The sequence below is a fragment of the Physella acuta genome, unplaced genomic scaffold (genome assembly GCF_028476545.2).
Source record: "Physella acuta isolate Inbredline_101_S28 unplaced genomic scaffold, ASM2847654v3 ptg001086l, whole genome shotgun sequence".
NCBI classification, from domain to species: Eukaryota; Metazoa; Mollusca; class Gastropoda; family Physidae; genus Physella; species Physella acuta.
Genome location: NW_026732603.1, coordinates 235,694 through 254,368, shown reverse-complemented (window position 1 = coordinate 254,368; position 18,675 = coordinate 235,694). Strand labels below are relative to the sequence as shown.

The following is an 18,675-nucleotide window of genomic DNA, read 5'->3' as shown; positions in this document are numbered from 1 at the left end:
CATGGGTCAGGGTCTGTGTTAGAGGTCAGGGTCTATGTTAGATGTCAAGGTTTATGGTCTATGCCAGGGTCAGAGGTCAAGGGTTTATGTTCTATACATGGGTCAGGGTCTATGTTAGAGGTCGGGGGTTATGTTCTATACACGGGTCAGGGACTATGTTTTATGCCAGGGAAAGAGGTCAGAGTGTATGTTCTATGCAAGGGTCAGAGGTTATGGTGTAAGTTATGTATCAAGATTAGAAGTCACAGTGTATGTTGAAAACAGAGTTAGGTCACGGTTTATATTCTATACCAGGTTTAGAGGTCGAAGTCTATGTTCTTTGTGTTTAAAGAATACTGGAATATTCTGTAAAAACTAACTACAAACAAACTCATAACTTGATTACCCATCCTTAACCCAAATCTTAACCCCAGTTATAACAGCCCTAAAGTAAATTTGACGCTAACATTAAACCTGTGATTACACTACTACTCACAACTTAACGCAATGTGTTTAGAAGAATTCATGGCCGGCCACTAGTTGCAAGTAGACGAGTTTGTTACTTTCCTTTGTTGTTGTTTCTAAGAAACAGTCCCAGCCCACTCGATAATAATGTGTTGTCTAAGGAATCTCCCCATGTCGTCCGGCTTTAAGTTCTGTGTTGTGTGACCTTCTCCTACACTCCATGTTGTCCCACTCTATGTTCTGTGTTGTGTGACCTTCTCCTACACTCAATGTTGTCCTACTCTATGTTCTGTGTTGTGTGACCCTCTCCTACACTCCATGTTGTCCGGCTCTATGTTCTGTGTTGTGTGACCTTCACCTAGGGTTCTGGACATGAGCAACTGTCAGAAGATCACGAGCATCGCCATGGCCAAGAACCAGATCTACGTCACCGGCTGGAGTAAGATCATCAACATCTTCAGTGACTTCAAGGGGGAGGAGGCCATTAAAAAGGTGGGTCTAGGGGGTGATTCGGGAGGCCATTAAGAAGGTGAGACCGTAGTGAGACTTGGGTGAAGGGTACAGCAGGCCATTAAAAAGGTGGGCCTAGTGGGTGATTCAGTAGGCCATTAAAAAGGTGAGACCGTAGTGAGACTTTCGTTACACGTACAGGATGCCATTAAGAAGGTGAGACCGTAGTGAGACTTTCGTAACACGTACAGGAGGCCATTAAGAAGGTGAGACCGTAGCGTGTTATCTATGAGGCCATCAGAGGTGAGATGGTTAAATGGTAGTGGAGGCATAAAAAGGTGACACGGTAACGGGTTATTCATTAGGCCATCAAACAGGAGAATGGAATGTCTTGGCCTAGTGGTAGAGCGCTAGACTGCTAACCCGAAAGTCTCGAGTTCGTATCCGGGTTCAAGCCATAAGTGGGAAAGTAAATGCGGCTGAGCATAATGCTGACCACAATTTCCCTATATATACCGAGGTCAAGAAACGTGAAAGCGATCCATTTAGCCAATGGATATCTAGGTCTAAAGAGGAATCTTTACATTTTTTATCAACAAAGTGAGACTATAGGGCTGGTAAGTAGGTCACAACCAGTTCTATGGCTCATGCAGGTTTTATTGAGCCGTAGAACTGGTTGGTGACCTACTTACCAGCCTTATTGAGTGAAGGGGTTCAATTAATCATCATAAAGTTGAAACTCGTTGTAGGCTTTCAAAGCGCCACTATATTTCTTGTTACTTGGCGAAAACGTAAGTAAACCTAAAGCTTATACACCATTACACGAAGGAAACCAGACGGTAATACGACATTTTTTGTGGACATTCTCCCCCAGTCCTGGCAACAGAAACACAACGACGACTGCCTGTCCTTGTGTATCCTCGAACCCAACCTCATCGCATCATCAGCCTACGACGGCAGCATCATAGTCTGGTCAAGGGAGACGACTGAGTCCTACTGCAAGTAAGATAACTCTTACACCTTCCAAAATTTTTTCCCATTATAGTTTCGGTGCTTATAAGGGGAAATGAGGATTTATAAACACTATAGCTCTAGAATTATTTTTAATGTATCATATTATATATGTTGTTAAATACGGATAATTTAAAATTAATAAATCCCATAATTTCTAAAAATACTAAAAATATAAGTCCTTTACAGTAAGTTTTTGACCTTAGGGTGTTGAAGAAAATAAACAAAATAAAATTTCGTTTACTGCAATGTTCTTTTTGTTATTGGTAATTACCATTTTAGTATTTAAAAAAAAAACGAACTCTACAATACCCAACTAATTTATTAAAAAAACAAACAAGCACATTAGAGAGTTCATTTTCAAAAATACGATTAGAAACATTAGCCACAAAACCTTAATACAAAATAAATTAAATGGAGGTATAGGGCTACACGACATTCAAACTAAAATAAACACCTTCCGATTAAAACACCTGGATAGAATAAGGATAGAACCACATTATCATCCATTAGCACAATACTACATTGGGTTAAACATAAAGAGCATTTTAAAATTAAACATCATAACACCACACTATGGGGGAAATGACATAGGCAGCTTTTATAAAGAAACGCTAGCAACATTCCAAGGAAACAAAAGCATTATTGGGGAAGACACAAAAAAAATATACGACATCCTAATCAAACAACAAGCGACACCCTTATACACGAGAATTAGTTGGGCCAGGGAACACAATATAATAGACATTAAAGATACATTTAGAAACCTTCATAATAAACGCATTACACCAAAAGAAAGGGAAATAGCATACAGACTGATTTTTAACACAACTCCAGTTTCACGAAATACAAAGTCAAATCAAAATGTTAAAATAACATGTCAAACGTGTAAACAAAATATACAAGAAACTGAGAAACACATTTATTTAGATTGTATATTAGTACAGAAAACAAAGCAAACACTTGCGAAAATATTAAACACCACCAACCAAACAGCCACAACAAATAAAGCAATCACACTTAATTTAATTAACACGACTAGACAAAGAACAGAAGACGAAAACAGACTAGTAGCAATGGCTATTTATAGATCGACTATATGGCAAATTAGGAATAAAGTCAGATATTTTTTCACAAAATACACGGACATCGAGTTAAAAGAAATATTTCAAGCAAAGCTAAGACATAGACTGGGAACTCTCACTTAACTGAGAAAAAAAAAAAAAAAGGAATATACAGGAAAGAAATAAATAAAGTATTAATTTTAATTTAGACAGCCAAACATCACTCGATCAGCCCCCAAGTAAATTAACATTAGGACAGTCTTCTGTTTCCCGGGTTTTAAAATGCACAATCTGAATGGTAGAAAGAGATACCCACCTCAACCCCCCCCCCCCAAACACACACACACACTCCCCCCCCCCCCCCCCCCCCCCCACTCAACCGGACTGGCGGACATTTCAACGTAGCGTGCCCTCATTGCCAAGGGTCAATTTTATGTCATGGAAAGTTTCGGAATGATAGATCAGTACGTGATTACAGAGACACTTCTCCCACAGTCGTTTCTATTTCTGTCCTTGGGTGGCTACAGTGTGAACTTTTGACTCCGCAGCACACTAAACTAAGCAGTGAAGAGAAACCTAGTTTGCACACCTTATTTTAATCTAGTTCTTATGCCATTTTATTTTTCCCCTTTGATTATTATATATGCAGTTGATGTTCATTGTTCATGTCTTTGATGCTATGTAAAATCTATCAAATATATTATTATTACTGATTTAAATGTTTAAAACAATTGAATTAATAAAAATAAAAAATAAAAAAAAAATCTACCCCCTCCTCTCTCCCCCTCTATCCACTTTACCCCCAGACATGATAACCCCACAATCCCTTTAACTGTTCCAACGACCCCACCACCCACCGCAACATCAATATCCAGAACTTATTTAAAGTTCTAAATCTTGTCTCTTTCCCCTCATCTTTCACACTACAACCTTTTGAAAACTCAATGCGACCACTACAACACCATTTCAACTAGTCAACTTAAGTTGTTTCCCTACATAGAAAATGCTTCACTGTCCCATTGACCCTCTCTGAAAAATTTCCTTTCCCCTCCACACCCAGACTTCTGACACTTTCATTTGACCTTCACCCCTTTTACTGTCATCCTTTGCAATTTTTTTTTATATAATCAAATACATGACATCATGTAAATATTCATTATGTACATTTGCAAAACCTTTCGTTTTCATTTGGTGTTCAAAATTATGTTAAAAAATTTGATGTTGATGTACTTGTTTTAATTGCAAATAAAAGTATTAAAAAAAAAAAAAAAAAAAAAAAAAAAAAAAAAAAAAAAACATACTAATTCACTTACACACATAAAAAAAAAAAAAAAAAAAAAAAAAAAAAAAAAGTTTTAGTATCATCTTTATTATATTTAGACGTTTTGTATTAGATTATAATTAGATCCATGTATAAGTAAACCATCTTAAATGAATGAAAGTAGGCTACAAGTAAGAAAGAAATATTACTATTGTAAATCTGTATCAGTCCTCACAAGCCGGTGATGAAAACTGTAATACTAAAGCGAACACACACAACTGACGCTGTAAATTAAATGTCTGAGGCAAAAAAAAAAAAGAGAAAAAAAAAATTACCAATTTAGTTGTAGGGCGAATAGTTACCTCTTGGACATTCGCGCCACCTAGATGGTATTGAATTGTCAATGATTTTGTTCTCGTAGATTTCACGCATCGTTTGGCAGCTTACCTGAGCTGGACACGGCTGTGAGAGGGGGTGGCAACAAGAACAATATTATGTCAGTAAGTGTCGACACGTTGTCGGGATGTACGTCATAAGTTGACCGAATGTACGGCATAAGTTGACCGGATGTACGTCATAAATTGACCCGATGTACGCCATAATTTGACTGAAAGCACGACATACTATGTGAGAGGACAGGATGGTGTGATGTAAATGTCCATTAAAATCCATAAGGTCTCAGTGACTGACCAACTGACCGTCACGCTTGATTACCGTTCGACCACCTTGACCTCGTTGATCCACAAATACCCAATCGCACGCAAACTCACACACATACGCACTCACACACGATCCCCTTAAATACATCCAGCAAAGCCCCACCCTACCACGACTATACCGTTACTGACAAACTGACTATCACCAGTGACCACCATTCGATCATATAGGCCTATATCTCATTAATCCACCCATCCACATAACACGCCTTAACTTATCCAACAACTCATTATCTCTTCATCTCTGCCAAAACGACCCAACATTATGTCCAACTGACCATCACCAATAACCACCATTCTACCACATATATCTCATCAATTACATATGGACCGTCGCACGTCCAACCACTACTCCTCTCTAAAACACCCAACAACCCCCCACCTCCCTCTCTACCCATCTCCACCACACAACGACCCAACGACATTCCAACTCACCATTACTAGTGACCAACTTCAATCCACATACAGACAGTCGCACGTCCAAACACTACCCCTCTCTAACACATCCAACAACACACCCACCCACCCCACCACAACGACCCAACGACTGTCCAACTCACCATCACTAGTGACCACCATTCGACCACATCAATCCACATACAGACAGTCGCACGTCCACACACTACCCCTAACACATCCAACAACCCCCACCCCCACCCACCCCACCCCAACTACCCAGCGACTGACCAACTGACCATCACCTGACCACCCCCCACAGGTGGCCGCTGAGATGGACTCAGCCGACCAGGACGACGGGGACGAGGAGCAGGGGGAGGACGCCTTCATGACGATAGGCCGGCACTTGAGGAAGGAGGGAGGGTGGTACCGGCTGCTGAGGGCCCTGAAAAAACGACAGATTGAGAGAGAGAGGGTAAGATATTGAGGAGAGAGAGAGGGTAAGATATTGAGAGAGAGAGAGAGGGTAAGATATAGTGATTTCTTTTATGTGAAATTGTATATCGTGAACAATTTTGTGTCAGTTCTTTAATACATTTTTTGGTGTGAACTATTTTAATCCGAACTATTTTCATCCGAACTATTTTAATCCGAATTATTTTAATCCGGATTACAATAATCCTAGCCATATCCATCTGAACTATTTAAAATCCTATCTATTCAAACCAAACAAATTTAAACCTGAACTATTTTAAATCGATCTTTTTTAATGAGAATTATTTTAATCTTAATTATTTTCATTAGCACTATTTTGTTGTCCCTTCGTCAAAGAATAATAATTTTGAGTATGAAACAAAATAACATATTACAAATCTGAACTTGTTAAACCTAAAATATTAGTTCTTGAACTTACATATTCAATGTGAACTATTAACTAACTGAACCTTTTGGCTGTGATCTATTAGTTCATGAATTCGTTGAATGTGGTCTTTTAGTTCATGAACTTGTTGAATGTGAACTATTAGTTCATGAACTTGTTGAATGTGATCTATTCATAAACTTGTTGAATGTGAACTATTAGTTCATGAACTTATTAAATATGAACCATCTATAGCGACGAGCCGCCTTAGAACGAAAAGACTTCAGCGCCAAGTACAAGAAGAAGAAGAAACGCATGAACATGCAGGGCCTGAGTCTTGTCTACGAGTCGGCCGTGGAGTGTATGGTTTTCCTGGAGTCACGGCGCCCAATCGACCCCCAGACCGCCACCTTAGTCGCTGGGTAAGTCGCCTTGGGTGGGGTCGACCAATGGGTAGTTGTGGACTGTGACGAATAAGACTTGGTTAGGTTTTTGAGAAAGAAGTGCGTTGAGCTAGCGCAATTCTTTGTTTGTAAATGTTTTGTTTTCGGCTGCTACATGCACCGTTCCATGTTTGTTTGTATTTTGTGCCGATGGCGTCACTCTGTTAAAAAGAATATGTGTAATTCATGTACGCGTTAACTTTTTTGTTTACTACAATAACCAAACTGGTCCGAAACACGGTGTAGCGTTTATTGTATGAATTTACGACGTTGAAACCAAAAGGTTTATATCAACTCCTACACCATTGGGCTCGTCCACCACAACGTTCCCCCCCCCCCCCCCCACCTCAACACCGGATATTTTTTAGCGCAATTTCCATTCTGGAGAATTGCGTTTATTAACCCGTCATTTCTGGATGTATGAATGTATGAATGAATGGATGGATGTGTGTCCGCAGCTTTAAGTCGTATCTCCTCCTCAACGAAGCAATATCGATGACTAGTTCCAAAAGCAATTATGTTAAGCAAGTTACGAGGAGGATGAACATAGGCTATAAAAAGTCCGGGTTTCTTTCATGGTTTTCCCGGAAAAGCCAAAAAAACCTCGAAAAAAAGCAGTTTTTGGCCCATATCTCAGCAACCAGACCACTTAGCGACTTGAAACATGTACCAATCGATTCCTGCCATAATTTAGAACAATATTGCCGAAGAAAGTTTTCAAAAATATCCTTTCGTTCGGTCACAAAAAATTTTTTGAATAAATTAAAATTTGGACCGAATTAGTAGGCATTTTTTCCAACCACACCACACGCGTCATCACGTTCAATAGCTGCACCATCACGTTCTATGGCTTCGTCATCACGTTCAGTAGCTAGGCGCGCAATGGTTTTTAGTCATGTAACTCTATTGTAAATAAAACATGTAAAATACTGAAATTTTTTTTTAATAAAAAACGTTTTAATAACTAACCAATGGTTTTACTAACCCTGCTCTTGATTTACGCTACGACAGAGCTATTTTTAGATAACATAAGGAAATTGCGCTAAAATTGTCACTAGACTTTTTAATTAACTTGTTTATTTAGCCTTTATACAAAATATAGGCCTATACATTAAACCAGTGTCCGTCCACACCTATCTTTGAAGTTTTAAAATCCCCCCCCCTTGTATGAGAATTTTAGAAAGAAACCATTGTTTACAATGTGGTTACAATCAATGTGGGTTTTGTAATTACAATATCTTTGTTATTTTTAATAGCACTAGCTATGAATTTTTTTGTTTGCGTGGGTAAAGTCAATATTTACCTGTGGACGTGGTTAAATTTAATATATACCTGTGGACGTGGTTAAATTTAATATATACCTGTGGACGTGGTTAAATTTAATATATACCTGTGGACGTGGTTAAATTTAATATATACCTGTGGACGTGGTTAAATTTAATATATACCTGTGGACGTGGTTAGATTTAATATATACCTGTGGGCGTGGTTAAATTTAATATATACCTGTGGACGTGGTTAAATTTAATATATACCTGTGGGCGTGGTTAAATTTAATATATACCTGTGGGCGTGGTTAAATTTAATATATACCTGTGGGCATGGTTAAATTTAATATATACCTGTGGGCATGGTTAAATTTAATATATACCTGTGGGCATGGTTAAATTTAAAATATACCTGTGGGCATGGTTAAATTTAATATATACCTGTGGGCGTGGTTAAATTTAATATATACCTGCGGGCGTGGTTAAATTTAATATATACATGTGGGCGTGGTTAAATTTAATATTTACTTGTGGGCATGGTTAAGTTCAATATATACCCGTGGGCGTGGTTAAATTAAATATATACCTGTGGGCGTGGTAAGAGATAGTATGTAACATAGAGCATATTGAAACAGCGAGTATCATTGGGTGTGATTGAAGTTATAATGCGTGGGTGGGCGCAGGTCAAAGATATAATGTACTCACTACCTTACCTCTAGTGTAACATATTCCCCTTAATTAATTAACCACCAAATTAACACATTTTACTTCTACATCTTTAATATAATTTATTTCGCTAATTAATTAACAAAAAATATAACACATTCTTCAGTACCTATCCTGTTGTGTAACATATTCACCCTAATTAATTAAAAACCAATTTAACACATTTTCCTTCACTAGTTCTACATCTTTAAAATAACTCATTTCCCTAATTAATTAACCAAATATTTAACACATTCTTTAGTACCTAACCTGTTGTCTGACATATCCCCCCTAATTAATTAACTAACCCCCAATTAACCACATTCTCCCCTCATCACGTGACCTCCAGTGGTGCCGAGTGCTGGTTGCGGTTCTGGTCCCTCCACCCCAAAGGGGGTCTGCTCGGTCAGTTCACCAGCACCAGACGGAAGCTTGAGAGCATCAGGTGTATGACCACAGACAAGAACAATGAGTACCTCATCACAGGGGACACCATGGGGCTCATGAGGGTAAGGCTGGACACTGGCAGGGCTCATGGGGGTAACTAGGTCACTGGCAGGGCTCTTGAGGGTAAGGCTTCTCGCTGGCAGGGCTCTTGAGGGTAAGGCTGGACACTGGCAGGGCTCTTGAGGGTAAGGCTGGACACTGGCAGGGCTCTTGAGGGTAAGGCTGGACACTGGCAGGGCTCTTGAGGGTAAGGCTGGACACTGGCAGGGCTCTTGAGGGTAAGACTGGACACTGGCAGGGCTCTTGAGGGTAAGGCTGGAAACTGGCAGGGCTCTTGAGGGTAACTAGGTCACTGGCAGGGCTCTTGAGGGTAAGGCTGCTCACTGGCAGGGCTCTTGAGGGTAAGTAGGTAAATGTCAGGCTCTTGAGGGTAAGACTGGTCATTGTCTGAGCTCATAAGGGGTAAACCTAGTCCCTCTTGTTTCTGCTTTCTGTGCTGGTGTGGGAGGGGGGGGGTGCGCTAATATGTAACCGTTGAATGATTTATATTATGCAGTTATTTTTTGCTGTTTTGCTATTTAGTTGATCTTGTGTATTTGTATAAACCACATGCAAAAAGTACGAAACAATATTTTGAATATCTTTGTTAAGATTATACTCAAGTGCAAGATGTATGACCTTAAAATAAATTATGGTTAGGTTACCGATACTAAAACAACAAAATATCTAAAAAACGACCGTACAATAGTACTTGGGTAACAGTAATAAAGAATACTCGATTTTATATTAATAATTAAAGTTACATAATTCATACTTTGGTTGTATTTAGCACATGTGAGCCACACTATTCATAAAATAGAATTATCCCATTTGTTACTGGCGTAACCTCTAGGACGTTCGCTGTTTACACATTGCAGATCTGGGATATCAAAGAGTTCTGTAACGCCGACAAGCTGACACAGGAGGAGAGGGATGAGCGCGAGAAGAAGATCAAGAAAACTTTTGTATATACTAGGCTACCCTTCAAACCCGAGGAGATTCTCGACACCATGGAAAAGTTGAGGGAGAAGAGGATATCTGTTCCGGATGCCAGTAAACCGCGGAAAAATTTGAAGTCACCACGTCTGGTGGGTGAGGAAGTGTGGGGTGTGTGGGTGTGTGGGAGAGTGGGAGTTAGGAAGCGTGGGAGGAAGGGTTGTGTGGGGTAGAGTGAGGAGATGGGAGAATGTGAATGAGAGAGTAGTGGTGGAAGATTTTGGATGGGAGATGTTGGGTGGAAGGAGTTGGTGGTAATGTGTGAGAGTGGGCGGGAGTGTGTGTGTGTGTTTGTGTGTGTGGGTGAGAGAGTGGGAGTTGAAAAACGTGGGGGAGAAGGTTTGTTGGTTTGGTAGAGTGGGTGGGTGAGAGTGTGTTTGTCTGTGGTAGTTGAAGAGTGGAGTTGTATGAGTGTGTCTCAGTGTGTGGGGGATGGTTTGTGTGGGAATGTGTGTGCGTGTACAGGTATGAGAGTTTGAGTAATCTGGAGTTTGTCGGTGGGTGAGTGTGGGTAGATGTAGTGTGGGTGGGTGGAGGAGAGTATGTTCATCGGAGAGTTTAATTGTGTGGGTAGGTGGGTGAGTTGGGAAGGAGAGTGTGTCCTGTAGTTGAGTAGTGTCAATTGCCACACTTGTCTTGTATTTGAGCAGCGTCAAGTGCCACACTGTATATGTTCTATAGTTGAGCAGCGTCAAGTGCCACACCTGTCTTGTAGTTGAGTAGTGTCAAGTGCCAGATTGTGTACTATGCATGTTGTAGTTGAGCAGTGTCAAGTGCCACACTTGTCCTGTAGTTGAGTAGTGTCAAGTGCCACACTGTGTATGTCCTGTAGTTGACCAGTTTCAAGTGCCACACTGTATTTGTCCTATAGTTGAGTAGCATCAAGTGCCACACCTTATACTATCTATCCTCTAGTTGAGTAGCATCAAGTGCCACACCCAGCCCATCGTGTCTGTAGAGCTGATAGACGAGAGGAATTTGATCATCACAGCCAGCATGGACAGGACCGTCCGGCTGTGGACCAAGAACTGCACGTTCATTGGCACCTTTGGCGAGATCTGGAAACCTATTCCATTAGTGGTCGGGGCAGTGGTGTAAGTGACCTTTGACCTGTCGTATTGGCTGCTGTGGTGTAAGTGACCTTTTACCTGTCGTATTGTGAGCTGCTGTGTAAGTGACCGTTAATATTGGGGGCATCTGTGTGACAAGTAACTCTTAACAGTGGGGCAGGCAGTGGTGTAAGTAACCTTTAACCCTTTCAAATAGTAATGGAGACGTTTTCATTAGGCTTTAAAAACCAAATAAAATTATATTTACATTAATTCCTGAACTAGAAAACTACATGTTTTATCCATAATATTTCAATTTAAAAAATAAGGCTAAAATCATCTTACTGTTTTATCTTACTCGATCACAACAAAACATAGTATTTTGATTTAGTCTTATGTGTTTATAATATTCACTACATTTGTGGATAACTTGTTTGAGGCAGTATTGACTTATTGAGCTACATCATACATGTTTTCCCCGTTACAATCAAGCTAATGACTGATAACTTTACTGTTGAATCCACACTTAGCTCTAATAGTTATTAATCTAAAAGTTTTGAGACAATACAAGTTAGTCACTGCTTAGAAAAATAAATATTATATCTAAACTGAAGATATCCACAATAAAACTACCATTATTTCTAAACCAAAATCACCCACAAGTAACTTGCCCTATAAAATGATTTCAGGGAAAAATTTCCTCGCATACCACGTGACGTACAGAGATGTGCCTCGGCGAGGTCCCTGGCAACCCTTCACAACGGGAAAATGCCAAAATGGCGGACTGCGTGCTACGTAGTGCGACGTCATATTTACGAGCAACGCAGAGTGAGTGAATTAATAAACAATAGGGACAGCCAATAGATTTTTGTTTATACTGTCAAACAAGTTACTCTTTTTAAACTGGCAGTCAATGAAGCAGATGAAGTAGAGTTTATCTGTTTATGTGAGCACGGCGTGTAATGGGGTGGTGTGGTCAGCCTTATGACAAGCTGATTTTACTTTCTCTAATGCGATTCGGGTACAGATTATAGATAATGGAGTCATTGACGTCATAGAGACTCAAGTACGGGATCCGAAATCTAGACGTTAGAGTTAGGAGTCGTTCACTCTGCCATCCAACCATGCGGTCCCATTTATAGTCAGTCTTAGCTATTTCAAAATCCTTTAGCTAGCCTCAGACCCAATGTTTACAGTCAATCAGACCCAGAGGCGTAATGACCCTTCCCCGCGCCCAGGGACAAACTTTCAATTTGGCGCCCCCCTCAGGAACAGCCTTTGAATTTTCAATTTGCACCCCCACTCTTTACACTTTCAATGTGCACCCCCCCCCCCCCACCCTCAAACTTTCAATTTGCAACCCCCCCTCATATATTTTTTTTATATTTATAATGCTAAACAGCAACTAAAATGAGATTTTAATTTGTTTTTCCGAACCATTTTGGCGCCCCCTAAGGTCGGCGCCCGGGGTCATATCCCCCCCCCCCGCTACGCCTCTGATCAGACCCAATGTTTACCATCAGCCTGACCCTATGTTGCCCATCTACAGGAGAAACAAATTGAAGAAGCCAAGGCCAAGTTGAAGGCCGAGAAATCCGCCCGGGGGGAGCCGGACAGTGACGAGGAGGACGGGGCAGAGGAGAAGCAGGTCAGCAAGATCCTGGGCAAGTACTACATCCCCAGGAGCCGTTACAAGGGGCCGATGGTAATCAAAGATCAGGGCCTGCCACCCTTGCAGATCTTCAAAGGCAAGGTGAGTTGTCTTACCCGGAACATTGGCTATTGCTGTTGCACCTATATTATAGTTGATCACAATGCACCATTTTCCATCGTATTTATTAGTTTATTTGCTGTTGTGTAAATATCATATCATAAATATATAGCCCACGTATTTAGCTTCCTTATTAAAATTGTACCAAAATAAAATGTTCCAAATGTGTTGTTCTAATTGAGCACACATACAAAATAAGCTGTTATTTATTATGGAGGGATACATATATTGCTACAAACATGTTTGTTCTAGTGCTTTTAAGAATGTTCAAAAGAGTGTATGCATATACTGTGCTGTGCTATTATATGATGTTCTGTGATGTTCTGGGATGTTATGTTCTTTTATATTTTGTGATATTATGTCATGTTCTTTGATGTTCTTTGATGTTCTTTGATGTTATTTGATGTTCTTTGATGTTCTTTGATGTTCTTTGATGTTCGTTGATGTTCTATTGTGTTCTGTTCTGTAATGTTCTGATCTGCCCATTGCCCCCCCTTCTCTACCCCACACAGTGCGCCCCCTACCAGACGACACTACCCAGAGATATCTTCCCCATGGAACCTCTGTACAAGCCACCCACATTCTTTGACATAGACTCCAGGCGGCCGTTACAAAACAAGTCCAAACGGATCACCCGTCAGGTAGGAAAGGTGCTCACTTTCATTGTCAGTCATTTCAATTTTGTCAGGGTTTTCTTTTGGGTAGGAAAGATGCTCACTTTCATTGTCAGCCGTTTCTGTTAAGTCAGGTTTTTCTTTCAGGTAGGAAAGATGCTCACTTTCATTGTCAGTCATTTCAATTTTTTCACGGTTTTTTCCAGTAGGAAAGATGCTCACTTTCATTGTCAGCCGTTTCTGTTAAGTCAGGTTTTTCTTTCAGGTAGGAAAGATGCTCACTTTCATTGTCAGTCATTTCAATTTTGTCAGGGTTTTCTTTTGGGTAGGAAAGATGCTCACTTTCATTGTCAGCCGTTTCTGTTAAGTCAGGTTTTTCTTTCAGGTAGGAAAGATGCTCACTTTCATTGTCAGTCATTTCAATTTTTTCACGGTTTTTTCCAGTAGGAAAGATGCTCAGTTTCATTGTCAGTCGTTTCAATTTAGTCAGGGTTTTTTTTCAGGTAGGAAAGATGCTCAGTTTCATTTTCAGTTATTTCATTTTGTCAGGTTTTTCTTTCAGGTAGGAAAGATGCTCAGTTTCATCGTCAGGCAATTCTGTAGAGTCAGGTTATTTCTTCACATAATTGTGATACCACATGCATTCCTGCAAGCAATTTGATCTGATTGTTCACCATACAATAGACAATGAAACAATTCAGCCTGATTATCGAATTTTAATTAGACAATGAACCTATTATTAGACGATGAACCATTTTAATCTTATTATCCAACACCAATTAGATTATGAACCAATTAACCCGATTGGTTAATTCATTCATTACATGATGAGCCAATTTAACAGAAATGTCTTACACTAATTAGGTGATGAGTCAACATTAATTAGATGATGAACCAATTAACCTGATTATCCAACACTAATTTAATGATGAACCAATTAACCCGATTGCCCACCATTCATTACATGATAAACCAATTTAATCAAACACTAATTAGATGATGAACCAATTAACCCGATTGTCCAACACTAATTAGATGATGAACCAATTTAACCTGATATGTGGTGACCCAATTCGCTACGGTCAACAAAGTCGCAGCCAATCAGGATCCAGCTGGGCATCCACGCCCACCAAACGGATCTCACAAGGTGTGGTTTAAATTAGAGAATTAAATGTTCTTTTGTTTACCGTGTAAATGATTAAATATTTTGTCTTGTTTATTTTATAAATGATATAATAATTTGTTTTGTTTACCTAATTTTTTTTTTTTTTTTTTTTTTTTTTGGCAATTTTTCTCTTTTTCCCTAATAAATGATGGAATAATTTAGTTTACTTAATAAATGATAGAATATTGTGTTTTTGTTTACTTAATGATATATTTTTTGACCTAATAAATTATATATTTTGTTTTTATGCAATAAATAATAAAACCTTTTGTTTTTTTTAACTTACTGAATGATAAAATATTTTGTTTAATTAACTAATATTTAGAAGATCTAACAACTGTAAAAATATACTTAATTGAAAATACAATTTCTTCTAAATATTTTTTTCTGTTACAGGTGCAGTTTCCAAATGTGAGTAGACAAACAGCCAAAAATTAATTCCTATACAACGTTACAGTTATTTCCCCTTACAAATGCTCAAACTTGTTTGTAGAAAAAATACTGCAGCATTTAAATTATATTGTATTTTTTTCGTATATGGCCTACACTCTAAACTCTAAATGACATTCGACTTAAGTTATTGTTTTTTTAAATTAAAATAAATAAACAATTGGTCTAATTTTGATAAGCACATGTTTCCTAGAACTGCCGTGAAAAACTAAAGTATTAACGTTTAACTTTCAGATATCTTTCATTAACCCCCCCCCCCCCCCAAAAGAAAAAATGAAAAAAAAACCAACGCAGTAGTACATGTACCAGAACAATATTTCCCGACAGCCACTTCCCGAACTTACAACCCTTATCAATGAGTAGATTTCTAATTAATTAGTAAGCTTAAGCATATCAAAATGCATATTGAAATACACCATATTAAGTTGAGCCTGATTCCCAAATCTCCTCCTGCTATCCGCTTATCTTTGGTACGCCTTAACGGAAAAGGAATTTCCCCCTACCCCCCTCCGCCCACTTTTTTCCCTTTTCTTTTTTTCTCTCTCCCAGCCAGCATCAACGTGGCCGACCAGAACTCCAACCTGACCCACAACAGATACAACGAGTCACGTGACTACACCCTGAACCACAGCCCCGACCACCTTGAGAAGTCAGTCTACTTTCACTTTCGTTTCTACTTTCACTTTCGTTTTACCCATTTCCGCTATCGCAGTAACGCCCACTTAACCTGTTTTAGACCTGGTTCATTAGTACTTAAGTAGATAGAAATCATGCGTGCATAGCGAAGAAATTCAGTTTAGCTAATTAACTCATAGCGATTTTTACGATGTTGGCCTATTGAAATCTACACATTTGCAAAACCTGTGTGGTAGTTTGTGTATCTCTGAGTATTTTAGATCTAGTTCTTCTTCCTTCTTAATTTTAATGTTGGAAGGGATCCCCTCCAACTCAATTATGTATACGTGTCAATTGGTTATGCAATTGGTTATGCACAATTGAGGCCATTGACTCCGATTTCAGCCTGCTTTTCTTTTTGGATATGCTTCGATAGCCTTTGTCCAACCAAGAAAAAACTACAAGACAGCAGTTGTTTGATTTTGGAGTTGTCTCTCCTAGAAGAGTGGCTGTCTCCAGCTAACGAGCCTCATCTGCCCGAGTGTTCGAACTCGAGACTTTTTTGTTTAGCAGCCATGAGCTTTACCGAGTCGACTACGCCGGGGCCTATATCACGTTAAATAGTGAGCCATTGGGTAGACATGTCGTGTGTGACATAGACGTAACTAGGCGAAGTCAGGTGGGGCGCAGCCCCTGGCGCCTACCCTCTGGCGTCGACAAACAGTTTAGAGGAAGAAATGATAAGCTTAGTTTGAACTCTAGCACTGAATAGTTCAGTTAAAAATTGACTGCTATTTGGCTTTACTTAGTTGACTGTTGCTATCTCAATTATGAGACACAAAAGTAAAAACTTCTAAGAGACAGTAGCTATAAATAGAAATTTTAAAAAGGTTAGAAGCGACTAAAATAATTGTAAATACTATACACATTTTACTGTGAGATATTTTTCTAAGATATTTTGTCTGAGGTCATTTGTCCACGGTATCGTTTGTAGTGATATATTTTGTCCTGATATCTTTTTTCCGTGAGATCATTTGTCTTGAGATCATTGTCATGAGATCATTTGTCCGTGAGATATTTTGTCTGAGATCATTTGTCCATGGTTTTATAATTTGTCTTGATATATTTATCCTTATATCTTTTTGTCCGTGATATTATTTGTCCTTGAGATAATTTGTCCTGATATCTTTTGTCATGAGATCATTTTTCCGTGAGACATTTTTTGTCTGGGATATTTTGTCTGAGATCATTTGTCATGGAACCTTTTATATTTATGTGTGAACTCCTTCTCCTCCTCAGCCGCCGCCGCCTCTACTCCAGCACCAGCGACCTTGAACCCAAACATTACACCGGGACCGTGGCCGACGCCGTCAAAGGTTTAGCCCAGAGCTTTATGTCGGAGAACCCCGACGACACCGACTGGCTGTACAACTCGATGCGCATGTCGGAACATTCCCGACCGGACACGCGCAGCCTCAGCGAGACTTTCCCGGAGACCGACACTTCCAGGCGGAAGTCCCGGAGCTACCTGAACGACACCTGGTCTCAAACGGACATGCGCAGTAGCTGCCTGAGCCCGGAGGGTCATTCGTTGTGCTGGAGCCCTAAATTCCCCGGGGAGAGGCTGTTGCGTCGGGAACACTGGTCGGAATCTTCCGTCATCGAGTCGTCGGAAACCGACGCGTATATGAGCCTGTCGTCGGAAATGGAGCTGGGGCCGGAACTGCTACAGCGGGTCAGGGACGCGCTGAACTATGACCCCAGTAAACCGGAAGAGGATGGGGCTTCGGAGAGCGAGCTGGCCAGCCCTTTCCAGCCCCGACGCCCGTACGCCCCCATGTTGAAGGGAAGTAATTCTGTTCTCCCGCCGGTGAAGCCGAGAAAGGATAAAAAAAACCTGAAAGTCAACTATTCCTTTTTGTTATAAAAGTTCACGATTAGCTATACTGGAGCTAATTTTTTTTATTTGATCTCCAGAATTTAAAACAAAAACAATTTTAAAACTTTTGTGTATTTATTCATAGTTATGGGATAAGTACATTTTGAATATTAACTTTTTTTTTCATAGAAAAATTTAAAATCTATTGAAATATTTACATATGCTTATAAAATTTCACATTTGACTTGTGTCATTTATTTTGATTGTTTTAACTGCTAAATTTGGATGTTTAGAAAAATATTGTAATCGTACGTTTAGCTTTTGACTACAGGTACATAATATGTGGGATCATTTTATTGGGAAATTAAAAGGTAATTTCTGTACGGCCATGGATATGATGGATCTCATGATGGACGGCCATGGATTTTAAGGGTCTCGTGATGGACGGCCATGGATGTGAAGTACATTCAAAGTCACCCAAAAGACGCAATGTGACTGAAAAGTCACATTATGGACGGCCATGATTACAAAGAGACAAGACGTAACATGTTTTGAATTTCATATGACACAAAAGTACTTGTTGTATAAATTACATATAAATTGTGCTCAAACTAATTATTCTACAAATAACACATAAATGAACATTACACTACTTGGTTTCCAAATAACACATAAATGTAGATAAAACATGTCTAGAAATTACCGAGTATAAAAGGGGATACAATTACATGTTTCCATTATCACTTCACGCCCTTGAATGTTAATAATCTAATCTGTTCTTGCACCAATCTAAAGTTTATTACACTTAAAAGGTAAAATATGTACACATCTTCAACCCACCTTACAAGTAACTTACGCCATGTTTTCTAATTTTACATGTAGCAAGTGGTTATTTTTCTAATTAACATTTAACAAGATTAATAGTTAAGACATTTAACAACAGTAAATCAAGAAAAAGTAATGTGGACTCCCACCCTCCCCCAAACCACACTCTTGTTTTATCCCGGTAAGATAAGTGGACGCACCCTCCCGT

The 18,675-nt window shown here is 39.4% G+C and overlaps 1 protein-coding gene across 1 annotated transcript in view; it reads left to right on the top strand.

Moving 5' to 3' along the window:
* LOC131955608 (WD repeat-containing protein on Y chromosome) overlaps positions 1 to 17,854 on the top strand; it is a gene marked incomplete at its 5' end in the record, with an annotated part of 35,983 nt that extends 18,129 nt beyond the window's left edge. Inside the window, 15 exon segments of the mRNA XM_059319787.1 lie at positions 807 to 936; positions 1,769 to 1,896; positions 4,652 to 4,730; positions 5,665 to 5,817; positions 6,457 to 6,623; positions 8,967 to 9,126; positions 9,982 to 10,191; positions 11,015 to 11,193; positions 11,838 to 11,976; positions 12,698 to 12,901; positions 13,432 to 13,560; positions 14,569 to 14,680; positions 15,095 to 15,109; positions 15,698 to 15,797; positions 17,063 to 17,854. Coding sequence (XP_059175770.1) covers positions 807 to 936; positions 1,769 to 1,896; positions 4,652 to 4,730; positions 5,665 to 5,817; positions 6,457 to 6,623; positions 8,967 to 9,126; positions 9,982 to 10,191; positions 11,015 to 11,193; positions 11,838 to 11,976; positions 12,698 to 12,901; positions 13,432 to 13,560; positions 14,569 to 14,680; positions 15,095 to 15,109; positions 15,698 to 15,797; positions 17,063 to 17,690 — 2,533 coding nt within the window.
* Between the last annotated feature and the right edge of the window lie 821 nt (positions 17,855 to 18,675).